Source organism: Chiloscyllium plagiosum, unplaced genomic scaffold (assembly GCF_037043375.1).
Source record: "Chiloscyllium plagiosum isolate Xiang-an unplaced genomic scaffold, Cpla_swu_hap1 HiC_scaffold_1, whole genome shotgun sequence".
Classification (NCBI taxonomy): Eukaryota; Metazoa; Chordata; class Chondrichthyes; order Orectolobiformes; family Hemiscylliidae; genus Chiloscyllium; species Chiloscyllium plagiosum.
The window spans coordinates 19124524-19148246 of NW_028270139.1; the positions used below are offsets into that span (position 1 = coordinate 19124524).

Genomic DNA, 23723 nt, shown 5'->3' on the forward strand with positions numbered 1-23723 from the left:
GGGATCAGGAAGTAGGGGGCTTTGCCGGTGGCATCAGTGCAGAGGGCAAGGAAAGTCTTTATTATACAATCTGGTAAGGAGGAGAGAAAGAGAGATACAGACCGCTAATGGGAGTTGGTTGGCTCCATCACAAGGTTTATAGCACAACGTAAAAAATAATTAACAGAATGCTGAAGGATAGGTAAAATCCACAGAGAGAATGATAATGTTGGTCGATGGGTCAGAAGCAGGACAAAGAACAAAAGGGGAAAATTATCATCACCACTTTATATTTACAACCATGTAAATTCTTTTATCTAACAAGAGAAAGAAGAAACTGCAAGTCAGTGACTGTGGCAAGCATTGTAACTGGTGCTGATGATGAACTTAGAGGAAGAGATAGTGGAATAACCCCATATAACAAACTATAATACCCACTCCATCACAGACATGGCAGCATTAATATACCCCCAAAACCTGACAGTGATATCAGAAGTGGGATGTCACAGAAATTGAAATTTAATTGGTTTTACGTTTGAGAAGCAATTGTCTTAGATTGTAATTAAACACGAGTTGACTCATTTATAGGTATAAGGAGAAGTTACAATAGGATTAGAATATTCCAGAATGTGACTGATAAATAACAGAAAAGATAGGAGCATAGCTAGTGGGAGCTGTACTGGCAACTGCAGAAATTTATGATCGAAAATATGAGCGTGTCCTTGATAAGCTTACTACAGACCTTCCTAAAAAGACCCATCAACTTAGAAAGAGTCTGGAATACGTTAGCCTACTGTACACATGCATGTGCTTTAAAGCTGGAGATGGAAAATAAAGAACTACAGAAGTGAAGGAACAGCAATGAAAGCAGCATTTCAAGATCAAATTAGTTTAGTTATAATCAGGCAATTCAAGTAATATTCTTTGATCAATCTAACATTATATAGCTCTCCTTATGTATAGCCAATGCAGATCTTAGCACTAACTCATCACAATCATGTGAGGTATATAGGATAGTAAAGGCGTTTGGTATGCTTTCCTTTCTTGGTCAGAGTATTGAGTACAGGAGTTGGGAGGTCATATTGCAGCTGTACAGGACATTGGTTAGGCCACTGTTGGAATATTGCGTGCAATTCTGGTCTCCTTCCTATCGGAAAGATGTTGTGAAACTTGAAAGGGTTCAGAAAAGATTTACAAGGATGTTGCCAGGGTTGGAGGATTTGAGCTATAGGGAGAGGCTGAACAGGCTGGGGCTGTTTTCCCTGGAGTGTCAGAGGCTGAGAGGTGATCTTATAGAGGTTTACAAAATTATGAGGGGCATGGATAGGATAAATAGACAAAGTCTTTTCCCTGGGGTCGGGGAGTCCAGAACTAGAGGGCATAGGTTTACAGTGAGAGGGGAAAGATGTAAAAGAGACCTAAGGGGCAACTCTTTCATACAGAGGGTGGTATGTGTATGGAATGAGCTGCCAGAGGATGTGGTGGAGGTTCGTACAATTGCAACATTTAAGAGGCATTTGGATGGGTATATGAATAGGAAGGGTTTGGAGAGATATGGGCCGAGTGCTGGCAGGTGGGACTAGATTGGGTTGGGATATCTGGTAGGCATGGACGGGTTGGACCGAAGGGTCTGTTTCCGTGCTGTACATCCCTATGACTCAGTTTAGCTTCATTTGACAAACAAATGCAGCATGGGATTGAGAACAGAATGAAGGCAAGAACCTAATGTTTTAGAATGACAGCTATAAGGACGTCTGTTTAGTTTCAAATCCAGACTTCCAAGGTGAAACATGATAGAGATAGTATACACTCAGGCTCGTTGGCGCTTATCAAGAAATCCTAGCCATGGCTGTGTCCTTGTGTTGGTGTATTAGAAGTATAGCAATTGACTAAAGGTAACCTTTATATTAGATTTAACTTTGTAACATGGGTTTACATTTATAAATCTAAAATTCTGTAAACAACTTGTAGAGATTAGTACTTTCTGTATTGATTTTGACTATTAAAAGTCAAAGGTAACAAACTTTTTAAGGTGGGTTCAAGTCCCATCTGTTTCAGAAGTGTGTAATAACATTTCTGAACACATTGATTAGAAAATATCTACAAACACAGCAAAAGAAAAAGTCAAACAAATGACGAATGAATAGTCAGTGTTGATTTAATAGGAACTTTACCAATTAAGCAAATATTGAGACATCAACTCAAGGATATAAATCTTTAAGTGGTGACTACAAATCCCTCTCATTTTCTTTAGCAAAGAGCTAAAGAACATTTCAAACTATTCTCTTACCTTCGTAAAGTGAGATTAATAAAATGTAATGAAGGCGGTGGCCCCATGGATAACTGACAAATTAAGAAACCAATCAGGAGATAGTGGGTCGTGATTTCAGTCAATGTCCATCATCCTTAAGAGCCAGAGATTAGTCACATGCTCCTTATACCAATTACCATACGCCAAGGCTAGCCTAGGCCATATGAACGTAATGACGTAATTGATCACGCTGCAAGTTGTGCCATGGAAAGCGCTGACAAACACCATCTTTCAGTGACCAAGGAACATGTAAGAAGTTTAATGTCCTCAAAGCATTGGAGACAGGCAGAGACCCAATGTTGAGTTGTGCACCAAGATGAACCAGAAAGCATGAACCATGACACACATGTAAAGCCACTGTCCTGCTTTAATAGGTCTTATTTATAACCAAAGTGAAGTTTCTTGAGCTATTGCACGAGACTGTTTGTAATTGCTTTAATGGTTAAAGTCTCAAGTGAACAAATTAATCTTGGTATGAGAGGTTAAATTATAAGATCCCCAAAACTTCTAAAATTGGTGATCTCGACACGATCAAGACTGATTGAGAATGTCTGGTGTCATAAAAGGAGCTTGGTGAATGTGTATGGCCAACAGTGCCATCAAGAAGGGGAAGTCTAATGATCGTGGGATCATTGTGAACCCCCTGTGATTCAGACACTATTGTTACAAAGGGTATTTAAAACAGTTTTTTCTCTCTACCATTGATGTTGGACAAGGTGTCCAGCAAAGATGTCCAAACACTGCCTGTAGCAGTCTGGAGGAAGGGGGAGCAGGGCATGTTTAAAGAGATAGTTGCATTTGTCCAAATTGGTTTGGATGACAAACTTAGAAGCTGAGAAAGTAGTGAGCTTCTAGGCTTATGAAGCATACCACTATGCTCAGAAAGTGATCAAATTTGTGAAAAAGAATCAAGAGATGGGTGAATAACTTGGAAAAAAAAACAATTGCAGTGGAAAAGTCAGGAGAAAAATCGTTTAAAAAGACAAGTTCATACTTTAGAGACAGGGTGCTACAAATTCTGCAAGGTGGGCGGCACTGTGGCTCAGTGGTTAGCACTGCTGCCTCACAGCGCCAGGGACCCAGGTTCAATTCCCATCTCGGGCAACTGTCTGTGGAGTTTGTACATTCTCCTTGTATCTGCGTGGGTTTCCTCCGGGTGCTCTGGTTTCCTCCCACAGTCCAAAGATGTGCAGGTCAGGTGAATTGGCCATGCTAAACTGCCCATAGTGTAGGGTGCATTAGTCAGGGGGAATGGGTCTGGGTGGGTTACTCTTCAGAAGATCGGTGTGGACTTGTTGGGCCAAAGGGCCTATTTCCATACTGTAAATAATCTAATCTAATCTAATTTTATGTAAGGTAAGATGATAACTGAGGGGGTCTTGATATCAAAGAAAGAGAAACACTTCAACAACCTCCCAGAGAAGTAGATCATTCTCTGTGTAAATTTATGATGTTAGAAAAAATATTGGGAAATCCAATGGACAACTGGTATTAGTCACAGCAGAGATGAGTGTGGGAAAGCTCTCCTGTCGTGACTTCAGCTGACAATGATTTTAGTCACAAATGTAAAACATTCTGTACTTCTCACTTCAACTACAACCAAAGGTTGGGTATAGAAATAAAATCTGAGACTAAAATAAAGTGTTAAGAAGACAGCTTTGTTGTATGAAAAGAAAACTAAAGAACTTGTGTATGAGAATAAGAAGTTTTTTGTTTCATTTTGTCAGGGCAATAAATGATGTGTTTAAATATGAACTAAATATTAACCCTCTGTGGGCTTGTATTTGCTTTTGTTACTTGGTTGTTACATTCTATGTATTGGTATTATGGTTGAGGTTTTAAATTTATTAACTCATCTTGATCTCCCTGGACATCAAGACTCAAGGATAAAAAAGGTGGCAAAAAAAGGCATATAGCATTCTTACCTTAATGCTGCGATTGATGAAGGTAAGAGTTGGCAAGTCTTATTGCAGCTGTAGAAAACTTAGGCCACATTTAGAGTATTGTGTGTAGTTCTGGTCACCATGCTATAGGAAGTATGTGAAGGCTTTGGAGATGATGCAAAAGAGGGTTGCCAGGACATTGCCTGGATTTAAGTGTAACAGCTACAACTGTTAGACAAACAGTTTTTTTTTTAAAACTAGAGGTTGAGGGACAAACTGATGAAAGTGTATAAAGTTATGAGAGGCATTGATAGGGTGTATACACAGGGCTCATTTCCCAGGTTGGAAATGTCAAATACTAGAAGGCACAGGTTTAAAGCGAGAGTGAGAAAGATGAAAGGATATGTGCAAAGCAAGTTTTCTTTTTAAAAGCAGAGTGTGATAGGTGCCTGGAACACGCTACCAGGGGAGGTGATAGGAGGAAATACGATAAACGTTTTAACAGACATTTAGATAGACACATGAACAGGTGGGGAATAATGGAATATGAACGATGCGCAGGCAGACCGGATTAGTTTAGAATGGCATTATGGTTGGCACAGACACATAGGCTAAAAGGCCTGTACTGTTCTATGATACATTTTGAAGTCTGAGTTTATAACTTATTGAAGTTCATACTTTTGGCACGCATGGAGATATTCAAGTGTAGATATGATTGTGGAGTGTGCCTGTGGCAGCTTAAAAGCATATGAAGTCAAGTTGCAGATCTAGGTGGGGTGTGTAGCATTTGGATTTTATTGTACCAGTCTGACTCTCTCAGATAAAACAGAGTTACAGTGTAAATTATTTTTAAAACGAAAAGAAAATGCAGCAACTTTAACACCATCTCCTAAACTTGTGACCTCTACCATTTAGGAGGAGGACAGCAGGCACATGGGAGCACACAACCTTCAGATTTCCCTCTTCCCACAAGCTAAAAAACCAGCCTCTCTGGAACAATATCACTGTTCTTTCATCATTGCTGGATAAAAATCGAGCAATCCCACCCAACTGCATTGTGGGAATACTTATGCCACAGGGAAGGCAGTTTTTAGATGGGCAATAAATGCTGTGAACCACATGCCATGAACAATTTTCTTTTAAGCAAGGGGACAAGCTTTCCAATTATTACACAGCACCGTCGGTTCAGCAGAACTCACCTCCAACAACACCAACACCCACACTACTCCTCCTGGTGTTCATTGGGGCGACGTGAACCCACTCATTTGCTTTAACATTGTATACCTCAACAGAAGATAAACCTGCAAAATTGAGAACAGATCGTTCAATCTCACGCACAATATCAAACTGATAGCAACAAATAGGTATGATAAACAATGAATGCACAGAAACCCATACAGCTAATTACAATCTGCAAATAACAGACCTAGTCCATGCATGGTGAGTTGTGAAAGAGAATTTAATTTTATTCTTTTTCGGCATGCAGTCATGAAAATGTCTGGACCATAAGATCACAACAATCCTGACAAATATGGCATTTTAAACTTTTTTTAAAAAAAAGTGTCGATCCACTCCTTGCCTCATTTCTCTTTTTTTCACCATTTGCTCTAACTTATCTTGAAGGAGTTATGAACATACATAGAATTAAGAGTTCTAGGGCACAGCAGCACCTTCTTCCCACCCCCCCCCCTCCCCCACCACCATCCCCCAACTTCAAGTGGCTCTTTTTCATGTGTAAGCCTAGAAAATGAGTATCAGAATGCAATTTGAGGGGTCACAGCCCAATTCTGCCTTTAACAGATATTCATGCTTGTGCATTTGCTAGCAGGGTTTCATTATTTAGCAGAAACTCAGACCAAGTTCTCTTGCTCAGAGACCATCTGAGAAAAGTTAGCTCAATAGCTTTTCACGTCTTTAGGCTTCTAAGTAAACTTACCATCTGGGAAAAATGCCTGTCTGCCATGCTGCCTCTGGTGTCCTTCAACTTATCACAGTCACATGATCAGAGGTCAAGTTGAGTAAAACACACACTTTTGGCAGAAGTCATTTTATCCATCAAATGGACCATAGTGCAAGGTGCCTGCTTTTATTCTCTTCTTAGCTACGTTCATCTTTTTATATATATTAAGCGGATTTTTCAATTTGACACTGTTACTTACCTTCTACCAGATTTCTATTTCTGACTTCCTCTCAATTGTTGTCAGGTCTTTCCATTTCTCCCACCAAATACTCCCACCTCCAACACTAACTCATTTCATCGCCAGCCTACATTAGGTTGATCAAGAGGTGCAGGTATACATATGGTACCTGTTATGATACCAAGACACCCACCCCCACTACTAATCATCATTCTATTTTAATCATTTTATATTTACTGCAAATTACTAATATACTCAAATTAAATGCCATAAACTTTGCCAAGCAATTTATACCAAGTAACAGCGACAAAGCCAAGTGGGGAGTATGCTTGCTATTGGGTCCTTTCAGACTTTAGTAAGGATGCATTATAAAAGTAGCAAAATAAATGGATGATTTACATTGACAGTAAATAGAATATTTGCATTGTTGGTACTAAGTTACATATTTCAGATGGTTGGTAAATTTTACAAATGATTTGGGAGTGCAATTTGATGGCATAAATATTTTTTAAACATATTATGAAAATGTAAAGGATTTTATATAACAGAATCTTATCACCTTCGGTTAGGAACAGAATAACGTTTGGGGCCCCTTTCAGATGGCTTCTGAGGTCCGCCGATCTGCTCAGTCTCCTGAAGGTAGCCAACTAAAAGCTGCCAATGGACTGGGTGCTAAGTGGCTGCCTTCAGAAGCCCCATTTAATTAGGGGTCCTTAATGAAGGATGCTCTGAAGATTACAAAAGGGAAATCAGCATTTACACAGTTTTCAGGCCATCACAGTGAGGATCAAACCCCACTCCACAGGGATGATATGCTGCCACACCAGTGACCCTCAAGCATTCAGAATGAAGGCAGACCTTGCTGGTTCCTCACTCTGCTGTGCCAGGAGGCAACCTTCAGACGTTTGCCAGGCTTTGGCATCAGCCAGTTTGCTCATAAAAAGGCACTTCTTGTTCACAATTAGCTACCAGCTATTACAAGATGAAGGTTGATGCCTTCCAGACCCTGACCCAAGCAAGATTGCTCAGAAACCAAAGCACATTGACAAAATTATATTAACGTAGTGCTTTCAATGTAATAAAGCATCCCAAGGTGTTGTGGGGCCTGGGATTACAAAAATAGGAGGCATAAGACCATGGACAGCTTTGACAACAAGAATTTGAATTCAAGGGATTGCTTGACCATGGGCCAATATAGATTAGTAAGCACAGGGTTATTGATGAATGGGACTTGGTATGAATTAAAGCAAGGACATCTGTTCTGAATGACCTCAGGTTAATTTATTGTAGAATGTGGGAGATCAGTTAAGTGTGTTTTGAAATTGTTGAAATTAGAGGTAACAAAGGCATGAATGAGGGTTGAAGAAATATTTGAGCTGAGACAAGACAAAAGAAAGTCAGGTGTGATCAGAAGATCATAATATGATCAAACATGACACCAAGAATACAAACAGACTGATTTAATCTCATAGCATTGCCAGAGAAAGGGATTGAATCAGTAGCTACAGAATGGATCGTTAAGCAGGATTCTGAAAACCATGCTCTGAAAGTTTCACAGTTTAGCATCACAAGAGTTTGAGTGTACCTGCAGCTGTGCATTTGATTTCAAGATGGTATGTTACCTCCCAATTGTCAGGGAGGAAGATCTTACAAAGTGGCTGCAAGGCATTCATTTGGGGGACGATGAATAGCTGCAGTGCATGGTACATATTGGTACCAAGAACATTGTGGACCAATTGTGCTGCAAGGGACGAAACAAAAATTAGTGATGTCATTGTGAATCAGCTTAGTGATTGTTTAAGTGTTTTGCTTGGTAATCTTTCAAAACTTGTGTAATTTATTAGTATACTAGTAGGATGGTATGCTTAAGGCATGCTAGATCAGTTCAGCCAAGCGAAACATCCAGCCTACGGCACATGGGGTTGGGGGTGGTGTGGACACTTCACATGTCCTACATGAAAACATGTACAAGACGTGTTACCAGCTGCCAAAACTTTAGCTCTGTATTTTGGAGCTCAAGCAATGGCTAGAGTTACCACGGTGATAGGTTTCAAAAGGTGATCACATGGCAGGTTAAAGGCACAGTATCATGAAGGTCATGAAGCAGTCCAGAGTCCACCTCACTCACTAACCTGTTTTCCATTTTGCATTAATGACAGATGAAATTCAATGCAAGGTAGTGAGGACTGATGCATTTTGGAAGGAAGAACACAGGCAGACAATAAACCTACAGGGTATAATTCTCAAGGGAGTCCAGGAGCAGAGGAACCTGGGAATATAAGTGTATAGATCACTGAAAGGTCCTAAAGCATACAGTATCCTGAGCTTTATTAGCAGGGACATAGCGTACAAGAGCAAGGTGTTGTTGGTGAATTTCTATTAGACAATGGTTACAATGTTGTGGACAGTTCTGGGCAACATATCCAGGAGGGATGTGATTGTGTTGGACAGAGCGCAAAGGAGGTTTACAAGATTGGTTGCGGGGCTGAGAAACTTGGAGAGTAAAAGGCTAGGAGGAGGTCTGAGAAAAGTTTTCAAGGGTAGAAAGGTAATTTGTGAAGGGTAGGTCGTGCCTCACAAACCTTATTGAGTTATTTGAGAAGGTGACCAAACAGCGGATGAGGGTAAAGCAGTTGATGAGGTATATATGGATTTCAGTAAGGCATTTGATAAGGTTCCCCACAGTAGGCTATTGCTCAAAATACGGAGGCATGGGTTTGAGGGTGATTTAGTGGTTTGGTTCCGAAATTGGCTGGCTGAAAGAAAACAGAGGGTGGTGGTTGATGTGAATTACTAATCCTGGAGTTCATTTACTAGTGCTGTACCGCAAGGATCTGTTTTGGGTCCACTACTGTTTATTATTTTTATAAAGACCTGGATGAGGGCATAGAAGGATGGGTTAGTAAATCTGCGGATGACTCTAAGGTCGGTAGAGTTGTGGATAGTGACGAAGGATGTTGTAGGTTACAGAGGGCCGAGAGGTGGCAATTGGAGTTTAATGTGGAGAAGTGTGAGGTGATTCACCTTGGAAGGAGAAACAGGAATGCAGAATGCTAGGCTAATGGTAAAAATCTTGGTAGTGTAGATGAGCAGAGGGATCTCAATGTCCATGTACATAGATCCCTGAAAGTTGCCACCCAGGTTGATAGAGTTGTTAAGGTGGCATACGGTATGTTAGTTTTATTGGTAGAGGAATGAAGTTTCGTAACCATGAGGTCATGCTGCAGCTGTACAAAACTCTGGTCCGGCCACACTTGGAGTATTGTGTACAGTTCTGGTCACCGTATTATAGGAAGGATGTGGAAGCTTTGGAAAGGGTTTAGAGGAGGTTTACTAGGATGTTGCATGGTATGGAGGGAAGGTCTTATGAGGAAAGGCTGAGGACCTTGAGGCTGTTTTCATTAGAGAGAAGGTTGAGATGTGACTTAATTGAGATGTACAAGATAATCAGAGGGTTAGATAGGGTGCACAGTGAGAGCCTTTTTCCTCGGATGGCGAAGGCCAGCAAAAGGGTACACAGCTTTAAATTGAGGGGTGATAGATACAGGACAAATGTCAGAGGTAGTTTCTTTACTCAGTAGTAGGGGAGTGGAATGTACTGCCTGCAACAGTAATAGACTTGCCAGCCTTAAGGGCATTTAAATAGTCATTGGATAGGCATATGGATGAGAATGGAATACTGTAGGTTAGGTGGGCTTCAGATTGGTTTCACAGGTCAGTACAACATCAAGGGCAGAAGGGCCTGTACTGCGGTGTAATGTTCTAAAGTCATGGGGAGACTGGATAGAGTGGCCACAGTTTAAATTGCTTTGCAACAGGAGTAAAAATGTTGCAAGAAAAAAAAACGTTTTCACACAACAGGTGGTTTGGTTCGAGAATGCACTGACTGAAGTCTGGTGGAGGTAGGCTCATTCGATGCATTCAAGAGGGCATTAGATAAGTATTCAAATGTAAACAATATGTGAAGGTATAAAGACAAGGCAGGACAATGCCAAAGTCATCATGCTAATTTGAGAACACAGTCTGGACAAAATGGGCCAAATGGCAAACAAACCAGGCATGCAAGTGATGTGTAAGAGTGTATGAGAGTAAGTGTAGGTGTAATGTGCAAAGGTAAGAAGTTTTCTACGGGAACTTACAAGAGTTAAAGTGTACCTGCAGCTGTGCATTTAATTTCAAGATAGTATGTTATCTCGCTATTGTCAGGGCGAAAGATCTCTCAAAGTGGCTGCAGGGCATTCATTTAGGGATCAATGAATAGCTGCAGTGCATGATACATATTGGTACCAAGAACATTGGTGGAAAGAGAGATGAGATCCTGAAAGCAGAGATTATGAATCTCGGAAAGGAGGTTGAAAATTAGGACCTCTAAGGCAGTGACCTCAGGTGGCGAGGCTGGGGTTGGTCTGGGTGGGATGCTCATCAGAGGGTCAGTGTGGACTTGATGGGCTGAATGCCTGCTTCCATACTGGATGGGTCCTATGGTACCATTACAAAAACATAGGGTATAGGGTGACCTAAGATAGAAACTGATTATTCAAGGATATCCAACATATAGGAAGGCACTAAGAAGTGACAAAGGAGGGGGAGTAATGCTGATATTAACAGATGGAAATATATCTTCTCTTTTAATTTGATGAACAGTTGGGTGGAGCTACAAAAAAAGCAAGGGACAACAAACATTGGTGCAGATTGTTTATAGGCCAGAGTATAGTGGTAATGTCAGGTATGTGATGCAGTAAGTATGGATATCTACATACGATCAGTGGAGATTTAATAATCCCCAATACTGGGGAGGATGAATTCCTGGGAAGTTAACAACTGGTTTTCTACAGCAGTGTGTTAAGGAATGAACTAGGATCTGACTACTGCAGATTTATTATCATACAATGAAAATTGTAAATTAATAGCATTGTTGCACAAAAACCTTCAGGGAAGGGTGACCATGATATAACATCCTCCAAATTAGAAAATGATATAATTCAAACTGAAACTAGGATCTTAAAGTGTAAACTAAGGAAATGATAAAGGCATAAGGAACAAGTTAGCTATGGTAGACAGGGAGGATACATCAAAGACAGGCAACAGTTAGTACTCAAGGAATTAACACATGGTTTACAATAAACATACATAGATTTAAAAGTACCAAAAACCCCAACAAGAAAAATAGGAGTGTCACAGTGGCGCAGTGGTTAGCAGCGTTCGATTCCAGCCTCAGGCAACTGTCTGTGTGGAGTTTGGACATTCTCCCTGTGTCTGCGTGGGTTTCCTCCAAGTGCTCCAGTTTCCTGCCACGATCCAAAGGTGTGCAGGTTTAGGTGGATTGGCCATGCTAAATTGACTATATAGTGTCCAGGGATGTGCAGGCTAGGTGGATTAGCCATGGGAATTGCAAGGTTACAGGGATAGGGTAGTGGGGTGGGTCTGGGTGGAAAGCTCTTCAGAGGGACAGCGTGGACTCAAATGGCCTACTTCCACACTGTCAGGATTCTACAAAACCAACTACGGTTAACAAGGAAAGTTAAAGATCTATTAGATCTTTTTCCTGTCCAGGAGCAGCGGGAGACAGAGCGGAGGTAACATTGGAGACAAGGTGGTTGCCGGGAAGGTAAGGACTTAGTATAAATTTTGGCAATGGCTAAACCAGAGATACTACACGTGTAGAATCTCCCTCCCGTTCACCCTCCTCTAACCAGAAGAAAAAAGACTCTAAGGTCAGGTTTCTTTTCTTCCATATATTTAAGTGCATTGCTTGGTATTACTTAGTTGAGTTAAAGCCAAGGCTTACAATGGCAGGGGGACCTCAGACCCGTGACATGTGCCTCTTGCTTGATGTGGGAGCTCAGGGAAGTTGCTGACATTCCTGACTCTTAAACTTGTACGAAGTGTGTCCAGTGCAGCTCTTGTTTGACCGCATGATGGCTTTGAAGCTGCGGATGGACTCACTGTGGAGCATCCGCGATGCTGAGGTGGTCATGGATACCATGTTTAGTTAATTGGTCACACCGCAGGTTAGAGTCGCTGAGGGAGACAGTGAATGTGTGACCAACAGGCAGAGGAAGAGTAGGAAGGCACTGCAGGTGTACCCTGCGGTCATCTCCCTCCAAAACAGATAACGTTTTGGATACTTTTGGGGAAATGGCTCACCAGGGGAGGGCAGCAGTTGCCAGGATCATGGCACCGTGGCGGGCACTGCTGTTCAGACTGGCAGGAAAAAGAGTCATAGGGTCAGAGTCATAGGGGATTCTATTGTAAGGTGAGTAGATAGGCAGTTCTATGGCCAAAAACGAGACTCTCGGATGGTATATTGCCTCCCAGGTGCTCGGGTCAGGGATGTCACCGGTCAGCTGCAAAGCATTCTAAAAGGGGATTGTGAACAGCCAGTTGTCTTGGTGCATATAGGCACCAACGATATAAGTAAAAAACGAGATGAAGTCCTGAGAAGAATAATTCAGGGAGCTAGGAAAGAAGTTAAAGAGGAGGACCTCAAAGGTAGTGATCTTGGGATTGCTACCAGTGCCACGTGCTAGCCAGGGTAGAAATGAAAGAATAGGCAGGATGAACATGTGGCTTCAGGGATGGTGTAGGAAGGAGGGGTTCAGATTTGTGGGACACAGGGACTGGCTCTGGGGAAGGTGGGACTAATACAAATTGGATAGTTTACACCTGAACCAGACTGGAACTAATGTCCCAGGGGGAGGTTTTGCTACTGCTGTTGGGGAGGTTTTAAACTAATGTGGCAGGGGGCTGGGAACCAGAAGAGAAGACTAGTAGATAGTGAGGTGGAAACTAAAGATGGTAAGGATCACAAAGTTAGCATTACCAAGGGGAAGAGTAGGCAGAGAGCAGATGAACGCAAAAGAACTGGCAGCCTGAAGTGCATATACTTTAATGCAGGCTAAAAGGGATCATGAAATACCCTTTAGGGAGAATCCCAAGGCCTTTTATTCTTATATAAGAAGCAAGAGGGTAACCAGAGAAAGGATAAAGGAAGGAAGATTGTGTCAAACCTGAGAAAATAGGTGAGATTCTCAAATGATTACTTTGCATCAGTGTTCACTGAGGAATGGGAAGTGATGAATGCTGAGATTAGAAATACAAGTTTGTTTACTCTGGATCATATGTTGACATAAGGAGGGAAGATATGTTGGGTAGGCTAAAGGATATGAAGGTGGACAAATTCCCAGGACCAGGTTGCTGAGGGAAGCAAGAGGGGAAATAGCTGGGACCCTGACAGATATCTTTGTAGCATCCTTAAACATAGGTGAGGTGCCGGAAGACTGGACAGTTGCTCATGGTGTCCCCCTGTACAAGGAGGGTAGTCGGGATATTCCAGGTAACTACAGGACCAGTGAGCCTGACGTCAGTGGCTGCAAAGTTGCTGGAGAAGGTACTGAGGGATAAACTCTACTTATATTTGGAAAAGAATGGGCTTTTCAGTAATAGGCAACATGGTTTTGTGTGGGGTAGATTGTGCCTTAGAGTTCTTCGAGGAAGTGACCAAGTTGATAGATGAAGGAAGGGCTATAGATGTCATATACATGGACTTTAGTAAGGCTTTTGAGCAAGTTCCACATGGTAAACTAATGGAGAAAATGAAGTCACATGGTGTGCAGAGTGTTCTAGCTAGGTGGATAAAGAACTGGTTGAGCAACAGGAGAAGGGAGTTGAAGGGAGTTTCTTGAAATGGAGAAGGGTGACCAGTGGGGCTCCACAGGGATCAGTGCTGGAGCCACTGTTGTTTGTGATATACATAAGTGATTTGGAAAAGGCCATTATTGGTATGATCAGTAAGTTTGCAGATGACACGAAGATTGGTGGAGTAGCAGAAAGCATAGGGGACAGTCAAAGAATACAGAAGAATACAGATAGACTGGAGAGTTGGACAGAGAAGTGGCAGGTGGAGTTCAATCCAGGCAAATGTGAGGTGATGCATTTTGGTGATAATTCTAGTGCGAACGACACTGTATAAGTATAGTTGATGAGCAGAGAGATCTGGGAATGCAGGTCCATTGTACCCTGAAGGTGGCTGCACAGGTGGATAGAGTGGTCAAGAAGGCACATGGTATGCTTGCCTTCATCGGACGGGGTATTGAGTATAGGAGCTAGCAGGTCATGTTAAAATTGTACAAGACTTTGGTTCGGCTGCATTTAAATACTGTGTACAGTTCTGGTCACTACATTACCAAAAGGATGTGGACACTTTGGAGAGGGTGCAGAGAAGGTTTACGAGGATATTGTCTGGTATGGAAGGTGCTAGCTATGAAGAGAGGTTGAATAGGTTAGCTTTGTTTTCATTAGAAAAAAAGGAGATAGTGGGGGGACCTGATTGAGGTCTACAAAATCATGAAGGGTATACACAGGGTAGACAGAGATAAGCTTTTTACCAAGATGAAGGATTCAATGGGCGGAAGTGAAGTCGGAGCGCAGAGGCTGTTGGGAAGGCGGGTGAGTGTTATTTAAGTAGGTATGTTCTAGGCCCCAGGTCCTACACAGTAGGGCCTCCCTCCCACCCTGAAGGGCTTATGCCCAAAACGTCGATTCTCCTGCTCCTTTGATGCTGCCTGACCCGCTACGCTTTTCCAGCAACACATTTTTCAGCTCCTCCCTCCCACCCTCCTCCTCTAACCTAAATTAATAGTCCACCGACTTGCAACAAAACACGGGGGTTGAGGGAAGTTTCTGTTGAGAAAAGAGCAAGTCGTTGGCTCAGGAATCTTCAACAAAAGTTGTGAGAAGTGATTATGCCACAGTTGAAGACATGACCGCCAAGCTGATTCAGTGTACTGCGTGCATGATGTGGGAGGTCACTGTACTTGATCCCAGCGCTCATTGAACTAGATCCCTGCAATCATTGTACTGGATCCCTCCGCTCATATAACTGTGGAAAGCGCGTACACATTCAGCTTCTGACAGAGCATACTGCAGCACTGAAGAAAGAACTAGATGACCTCAGGCTCAAATGAGAGAACGAGATCTTTCTGGACAGGACCTTCAGCGAGGTTATTACACCGAGCACACCAGAAGAGAGTAGAAGGGAGAAGACGATGAGGAAGGCAGAGATGAGACAAGTGCAAGAGACCCCGGAAGAACTACCTGTCAGGAACAGGTTCAAACTCTTGGAAACTGTAGAGACAGATGTCACTGCCAGTCCGTGAGGCGGTCAGGTCTGCCAATCAGACACTGGTGTGGAGGCAGAGACGAAAAGTCAGACATCACACAGATGATAGGGGACTCCATAGTGAGAGGGACTGAAAGGAGTTTCTGCGGCAACAGGCGGGATTTGAGGATGGTGTGTTGCCTACCTGGTGCCAGGATTAAGGACATCGCAGACAGAGTGCAGGAAATCCTCAAGGGCGAAGGTGAAGAGCCAGAGGTGGTGGTGCATGTCAGCACAAATGATGTCGGGAAGAAGAGGACGGACATTCTACAGCAGGACTTCGGAGAACTCTGAAGAAAGCTGGAAAGCAGGACGTCCAGGGTGGTTATCTCTGGTTTGCTTCCAGCTCCTCGGGCTGGAGAGGACAGGAACATGGAGATAATGGACTTGAATGTGTGGCTGGGGTACTGGTGCAGGAAGCAAGGATTTAAATTCTTGGATCACTGGGGTATGCTTAGCGGTAAGGATCAAATTATACAAGAGGGACGGGTTGCACCTTAATAGGTGGGGGACCAGCATTCTGGCAGATAGGTTTGCCACTGCAACACAGCTGCGTTTAAACTAAATAGCAGGGGGGGGGGGGACAAACTGGAATATTAAGAAGGAAGTCAAAGGGAAAGTTAGAACAAGAGAAGTCAAGAAAGACAATGGAATCAATGGAGCAGAAAACTCAAAAAAGGATCATGCTGTAAGGTCAAGTGAAATAGGGATTAATAGGAAGGGTGAGGGGAGTAACAAATTAAAAATATTATAAATGAATGCACGAAGCATTAGAAATAAGGTGGATAAGCTTGAGGCTCATTTGGAAATTGGCAGTTACGATGCTGTGGGGATAACGGAGACATGGCTTCAAGTGGACAGGGCCTGGGAAATGAATATTCAAGGCTATATGTGCTATCATAAGGACAGACTGACGGACAGAGGGGGTGGGGGTGGCCCTGTTGGTAAGGAATGATATTCAGTCCCTTGTGCGGGGGGGGACCTACAATCAGGGGATGTAGAGTCAGTATGGATAGAGCCGAGAAATTCTAAGGGTAGAAAGACCCTCATGGGAGTTATCCACAGGCCCCCAAAAAGTAACCTGGATGTAGTGTGTAAGTTGAATAAGGAGCTGAAATTGGCCTGTCGCAAAAATATTACTACAGTTGTTATGGGGGATTTCAACATGCAGGTAGACTGGGAGAATCAGGCTGGTACTGGACCCCAAGGAAGGGAGTTTGTGGAGTGCCTCCAAGATGGATTCTTAGAACAGCTTGTGCTGGAGCCTACCAGGGAGAAAGCAATTCTGGATCTGGTGTTGTGCAACGAACTGGATTTGATCAGGGACCTCGAAGTAAAGGAGCCATTAGGAGGTAGTGACCACAGTACAATAAGCTTTAATCTGCAGTTTGAAAGGGAGAGGGTAGAATCAGAAGTAACAATATTTCAGTTGAATAAGGGGAACTATGGAGCTATGAGGGAAGAGCTGGCCAAAGTTCAACGGTGCAATACCCTAGTAGGGATGGCAGTGGAACAACAATGGCAGTATTTCTGGGTATAATGCAGAAGATGCAGGATCAGTTCATTCCAAAAAGGAGGAAGGGGAGGCGGGGTGGCCATGGCTGACGAGGGAAGTTAAGGACCATGTAAAGACAAAAGGGGAAAAGTATAACATAACAAAGATGAATGGGAAATCGGTGGACTGGGAAGCTTTGAAAGAACAGCAGAGGATAACTAAAAAGGAAATACGCAAAGAAAAAATAAGGTACTAAGATAAACTGGCCAAAAATATAAAGGAGGATAGTAAAGGCTTTTTTAGGTATGTGAAAAGAAAAAAAATAGTTAAGACTAAAATTGAACCCTTGAAGACAGAAACTGGTGAATTTATTACAGGGAACAAAGAAATGGCAGAAGAGTTGAATTGGAACTTTAGATCTGTCTTCACTGGGGAAGACATGAGCAATCTCCCAGATGTAATAGTGGCCGAAGGACCTGAACTGAAGGGAATTTATATTAGGCAGGAAATGGTGTTGGAGAGACTGTTAGGTCTGAAGGCTGATAAGTCCCCAGGACCTGATGGTCTACATCCCAGGGTACTGAAGGAGGTGGCTCTAGAAATCATTGATGCGTTGGTGATCATTTTCCAATGTTCTATAGATTCAGGATCAGTTCCTGCAGATTGGAGGGTGGCTAATGTTGTCCCACTTTTTAAGAAAGGAGGGAGAGAGAAAACAGAATTTTGGACCAATTAGTCTGACCTCAATGGTGGGAAAAATACTGGAGTCAATTACAAAGGACGAAATTAGAACATAGAACATAGAAAAATACAGCGCAGTACAGGCTCTTTGGCCCTTGATGTTGCGCCGATCCAAGCCCACCTAACCTACACTAGCCCACTATCCTCCATATGCCTATCCAATGCCCGCTTAAATGCCCATAATGAGGGAGAGTCCACCACTGCTACTGGCAGGGCATTCCATGAACTCACGACTCGCTGAGTAAAGAATCTACCCCTAACATCTGTCCTATACCTACCACCCCTTAATTTAAAGCTATGCCCCCTCGTAATAGCTGACTCCATACATGGAAAAAGGTTCTCGTGGTCAACCCTATCTAAACCCCTAATCATCTTGTACACCTCTATCAAGTCACCCCTAAACTTTCTTTTCTCCAATGAAAACAGCCCCATGCCTCAGCCTTTCCTCATACGATCTTCCTACCATACCAGGCAACATCCTGGTAAACCTCCTCTGCACCCGTTCCAGTGCCTCCACATCCTTCCTATAGTATGGCGACCAAAACTGCACACAATACTCCAGATGCGGCCGCACCAGAGTCTTATACAACTGCAACATGACCTCAGGGCTCCGGAACTCAATTCCTCTACCAATAAAAGCCAGTACGCCATATGCCTTCTTCACCGCACTATTTACCTGGGTGGCAACTTTCAAAGATCTGTGTACATGGACACCAAGATCCCTCTGCTCATCCACACTACCAAGTATCCGACCATTAGCCCAGTACTCAGTCTTTTTGTTATTCTTCCCAAAGTGAATCACCTCACACTTAGCTACATTGAATTCCATTTGCCACCGTTCTGCCCAGCTCTGCAACTTATCTATATCCTGCTGTAACCTGACACATCCTTCCTCACTGTCAACAACTCCACCAACTTTCATATCATCCGCAAACTTGCTCACCCAACCTTCTCGCCCCTCCTCCAGGTCATTTATAAAAATGACAAACAGCAATGGTCCCAAAACAGATCCTTGCGGAACACCGCTAGTAACGGCACTCCAAGATGAACCTTTACCATCAACTACTACCCTCTGTCTTCTTCCAGCCAGCCAATTCCTAATCCAAACCTCCAACTCACCCTCAATGCCATACCTCCGTATTTTTTGCAGTAGCCTACCATGGGGAACCTTATCAAACTAAAATCCATGTACACCACATCTACCGCTTTACCCTCGTCTACCTCCTTAGTCACCTTCTCAAAGAATTCAATAAGATTTGTGAGGCACGACCTGCCCTTCACAAAACCATGCTGACTATCCTTGATCACATTATTCCTATCCAGATGTTCATAAATCCTATCCCTTACAATTCTCTCTAAGACTTTGCCCACAACAGAAGTGAGACTCACCGGCCTATAGTTACTAGGGTTATCCCTACTCCCCTTCTTGAACAAGGGAACCACATTTGCTTTCCTCCAGTCTACTGGCACTATTCCTGTAGATAATTACGACACATCTGGATAACAGTAACAGGATAGGTCAGAGTCAGCATGGATTTATGAAGGGGAAATCGTGCTTGACTAATCTTCTGGAATTTTCTGAGGATGTAACTCTGAAGATGGACAAGGGAGATCCAGTGGATGTAGTGTACCTGGACTTTCAGAAAACCTTTGATAAAGTCCTACATAGGAGGTTAGTGAGCAAAATTACGGCACATGGTATTAGGGGTAAAATACTGACACGGATTGAAAATTGGTTGGCTGACAGGAAACAAAGAGTAGTGATAAACGGCTCCCTTTCGGAATGGCAGGCGGTGACCAGTGGTTTGCCACAGTGCCGGACCGCAGCTTTTTACAATGTACATTAATGATATAGATGAAGGTATTAAAAGTAATATTAGGAAATTTGCTAATGACACAAAGCTGGGTGGCAGGGTGAAATGTGAGGAGGATGATAGGAGAATACAGGGTCACCTGGACAGGATAGGTGAGTTGACGGATGCATGGCAGATGCAGTTTAATGTGGATAAATGTGTGGTTGTCCACTTTGGTGGCAAGAACGGGAAGGCTGATTACTACCTAAACGGAGTCAAGTTAGGTAAAGGGGCAGTACAACGAGATCTAGGTGTTCTTGTACATCAGTCAATGAAAGCAAGCATGCAGGTACAGCAGGCAGTGAAGAAAGCTAATAGCATGCTGGCCTTCATAACAAGATGAATTGAGTATAGAAGCAAAGAGGTCCTTCTGCAGCTGTACAGGGCCCTAGTGAGACCGCACTTGGAATATTGTGCGCAGTTTTGGTTTCCAAATTTGAGGAAAGACATTCTGGCTATTGAGGGAGTGCAGCGTAGGTTCACGAGGTCAATTCTCAGAATGGCGGGACTATCTTACGCTGAAAGACTAGAGTGACTGAGCTTGTATATCCTTGAGTTTAGAAGGCTGAGAGGGGATCTGATTGAGACGTATAAGATTATTAAAGGATTGGACACTCTGGAGGCAGGAAGCATGTTTCTGCTGATGGGTGAGTCCCGAATCAGAGGACACAGTTTAAAAATAAGGGGTAGGCCACTTAGAACAGAGTTGAGGAGAAAATTCTTCACCCAGAGAGTGGTGGGTGTGTGGAATATTCTGCCCCAGAAGGCTGTGGAGGCCAAGTTTCTGGACACTTTCAAGAAAGAGTTGGATAGAGCTCTTAAGGATAGTGGAATCAAGGGTTATGGAGATAAGGCAGGAACAGGATATTGATTGAGGATGATCAGCCATGATCATAATGAATGGTGGTGCAGGCTCAAAGGGCAGAACGGCATGCTCCTGCACCTATTGTCTATTGTCTATTAACAAGAGGTCACGCTTTCAAGGTGAGAGATGAAACGTTTAAGGGGGATATACACAGCAAGTCCTTTACACCAAAGGGTGGTAGGTGCCTGGAACGCATTGCCAGCAGAGGTAGTAGAGGCAGGCACGGTAGATTCATTTAAGATGCATCTGGATAGATGCATGAGTAGGTGGGGAGCAGAGGGATACAGATGCTTAGGAATTGGGCGATAGGTTTAGAAAGTGGATTTTGATCGGCTCAGGCTTGGAGGGCCATAGGGTCTGTTCTTGGGCTGTAAATTTTCTTTCTTCTCTTAGATCAATGGAAGTGGTTGATAAAGTTTCCAAAGTAAGTAATAACCTTGAAGATGAGGAGTATTTTAGAATTTATCAAAGGAGGATTAAGAAACTGATAAAGAAAGTGAGAAAATAAGAATATAATCTATTAAGAAACATGAAAAAAGGGAGATATTGGCAAAGAGGGGTCTGCTGATGCTGGAGATGAGAGTGTGTTGCTAGAAAAGCACAGCAGGTCAGGCAGCATCCAAGGAGCAGGAGAATCGATGTTTAGGCCTGATGAAGGGCTCCAGCCCGAAACATCAATTTTCCTGCTCCTCTGATGCTGCCCGACCTGGTGTGCTTTTCCAGCAACACACTCTCAAAGACAAATATGGGTGCATTACAAATATACAGCAGAATTTATAATGTGAAATAAGGAAAAAGCAAAGAAAAGCTAAATAATTACTGTGTGTCCTTCTTCACAGGGGAGGAGAATACAATAAACCTGCCAAAAATACTAGAGATCCAGAAACTATTGAAAAGGGAAAGAAAATCATAAAAAATAGTATTGCTGAAAAAGTACATTTTTTGTAAACTTGTCCTGTACTCCAAGACAAATTGTGAGAAATTCCAATGTAGAGGGAAAACAACATTTATACTGTATGAGAGGGGAATGCTGATTATTGGAAAATGAATCCTCATTGTAAGAAGCATTGCCATAGAGAATGAACTAGCCAATGATTGCTAATTAACTGTTAAGCTTTCTTTAAATTTCAAACAAGGCTGCTGGTCTGTTGTCAAGGCATTACCCTAAGAAATAAACAGAGAAAAGGGAATGGCTGCCAACTACGTTGTTTTGCTGAAACACAGTATGTGCACATGCAGCTTTCAGTACATGCATGAGCAGACTAAGTCTAATTGACAAACAAACTAGGAGAAAGTGAGAACTGCGGATGCTGGAGATCAGAGTCAAAGGGTGTGATGCTGAAAAAGCACAGCTGGTCAGGCAGCATCCGAGGAGCAGGAGAGTTGACGCTTTGAGCATAAGCTCTTCATCAGGAATAATCCTAATGAAGAGCTTATGCTCGAAACATCAACTCTCCTGTCCCTCGAATACTGACTGACCAGCTGTGCTTTTCCAGCACCACACTCTTCGACTTTGACAAACAAACTGGTTGGCAGCGTTACACATTGTACACTCTGATTATGTAACTAAAGTTGTCCACTTGCCACATTACATCTGAAGTTGGGCACTGTTTTGAGACTTTTTCAACTGTATACTGGTTGGCTACATTGCTTGTTGCGTATTCTGTTTGATGTAGGGGTGTTCTGTTTGACATGATCCACCAGTCTTGGAGACAAACAATCCAGTCTTTGAGACTAACACCACGCGGGCACTGAAATTCATACACCATAAAACAGAGAACTTTAAAGCACAGAAAAGGCCCATCGGCCCTCGATGTTGCATAGACCTGTGAAACCAATCTGAAGCCCATCTAAACCTACACGAATCCATTCTCATCCATATGCCTATCCAATGACTATTTGAATGCCCTTAAAGTTGGCAAGTCTACTACTGTTGTAGGCAGTGCTTTCCACTCTGGTGTGGCCAGACATGGAGTATTGCATACAGTTCTGGTCACCGCATTATAGGAAGGATGTGGAAGTCTTGGAAAGGATGCAGAGGAGATTTACCAGGATGTTGCCTGGTATGGAGGGTAGGTCTTATGAGGAAAGGCTGAGGGACTGGAGGCTGTTTTTGTTAGAAGCAGTTTGAGGTGACTTTCTTCTGAGTAAAGAAACTACCTCTGACACCTGTCCTATATCTATCATCCCTTAACTTAAAGTTATGTCCCCTTGTGCTAGCCATCGCCATCTAAGGAAAAAGGCTCTCACTGTCCACCCTAACCCTCTGATTAAATTATAATGTTTCAATTAAGTCACCTCTCCACCTTCTTCTCTCTAACAAACACAGCCTCAAGTCCCTGAGCCTTTCCTCATACCAGGCAACATTCTAGTAAATCTCCTCTGCACCCTTTCCAACGCTTCCACATCCTTCCTATAATGCAGTGACCAGAACTGCAAGCAATGTTCCATGTGCAGCCGCACCAGAATTTTGGTCAGCTGAAGCATGACCTCATTGCTCCAAAACACAATCCCTCTACCAATAAAAGCTTAAACACCATATGCCTTAACAACCCGGTCAACCTGGGTGGCAACTTTTAAGGACCTATGTACATGGACACCAAGATCTCTCTGCTCATCTACACTACCAAGAATTTTACCTTTAGCCCAGTACCATGCATTCCTGTTACTCCTTCCAAAGTGAATCACCTCACACTTTTCCACATTAAACTCCATTTGCCACCTCTCAGCCCAGTTCTGCAGCCTATCTCTGTCCCTCTGTAACCTTTAACATCCTTCGTCACTATGCAAAATTATACCAACCTTAGTGTCATCTGTAAATTTACTAACCAATCCTTCTATTCCCTCATCCTGGTCATTTATAAAAATGACAAACAGCAGTTGACCCAAAACAGATCCTGGAGGTATACCACTAGTAACTGAACTCCAAAAATATTTCCCATTAACCACCACCCTCTTTCTTCTTTCAGCTAGTCAATTTCTGATCCAAACTGCTAAATCACCCTCAATCTCATGCCCCCGTATTTTGTGCTATAGCCTGGTGTGGGGAACCTAATCAAATGCCTTACTGAAATCCATATACACCACATCAACTGCTTTACCCTCATCCACCTGTTTGGTCACGTTCTCAAAGAACTCTAAGGTTTATGAGTCAACCTACCCTTCACAAAACGATGTTGACTATCGCTAATCAATTTATCCCTTTCTAGATGGTTATAAATCCTCTCTCATCACTCTTTCCAACAGTTCACCCACAACCAAAGTAAGGCTCACTGTTCTATAATTATCAGGATTGTCT

The 23723-nt window shown here is 42.8% G+C and overlaps 1 protein-coding gene across 2 annotated transcripts in view; it reads right to left on the reverse strand.

Annotated features, from left to right (window-relative positions):
• The window catches only part of klhl2 (kelch-like family member 2), a 148149-nt gene that overhangs the window by 10933 nt on the left and 113493 nt on the right, over nucleotides 1-23723 (reverse strand). For both annotated transcript variants that reach the window (XM_043698470.2, XM_043698465.2), the window contains one exon: nucleotides 5373-5474. In XM_043698470.2, coding sequence (XP_043554405.1) covers nucleotides 5373-5474 — 102 coding nt within the window. The remainder of the gene's footprint in view (nucleotides 1-5372; nucleotides 5475-23723) is intronic.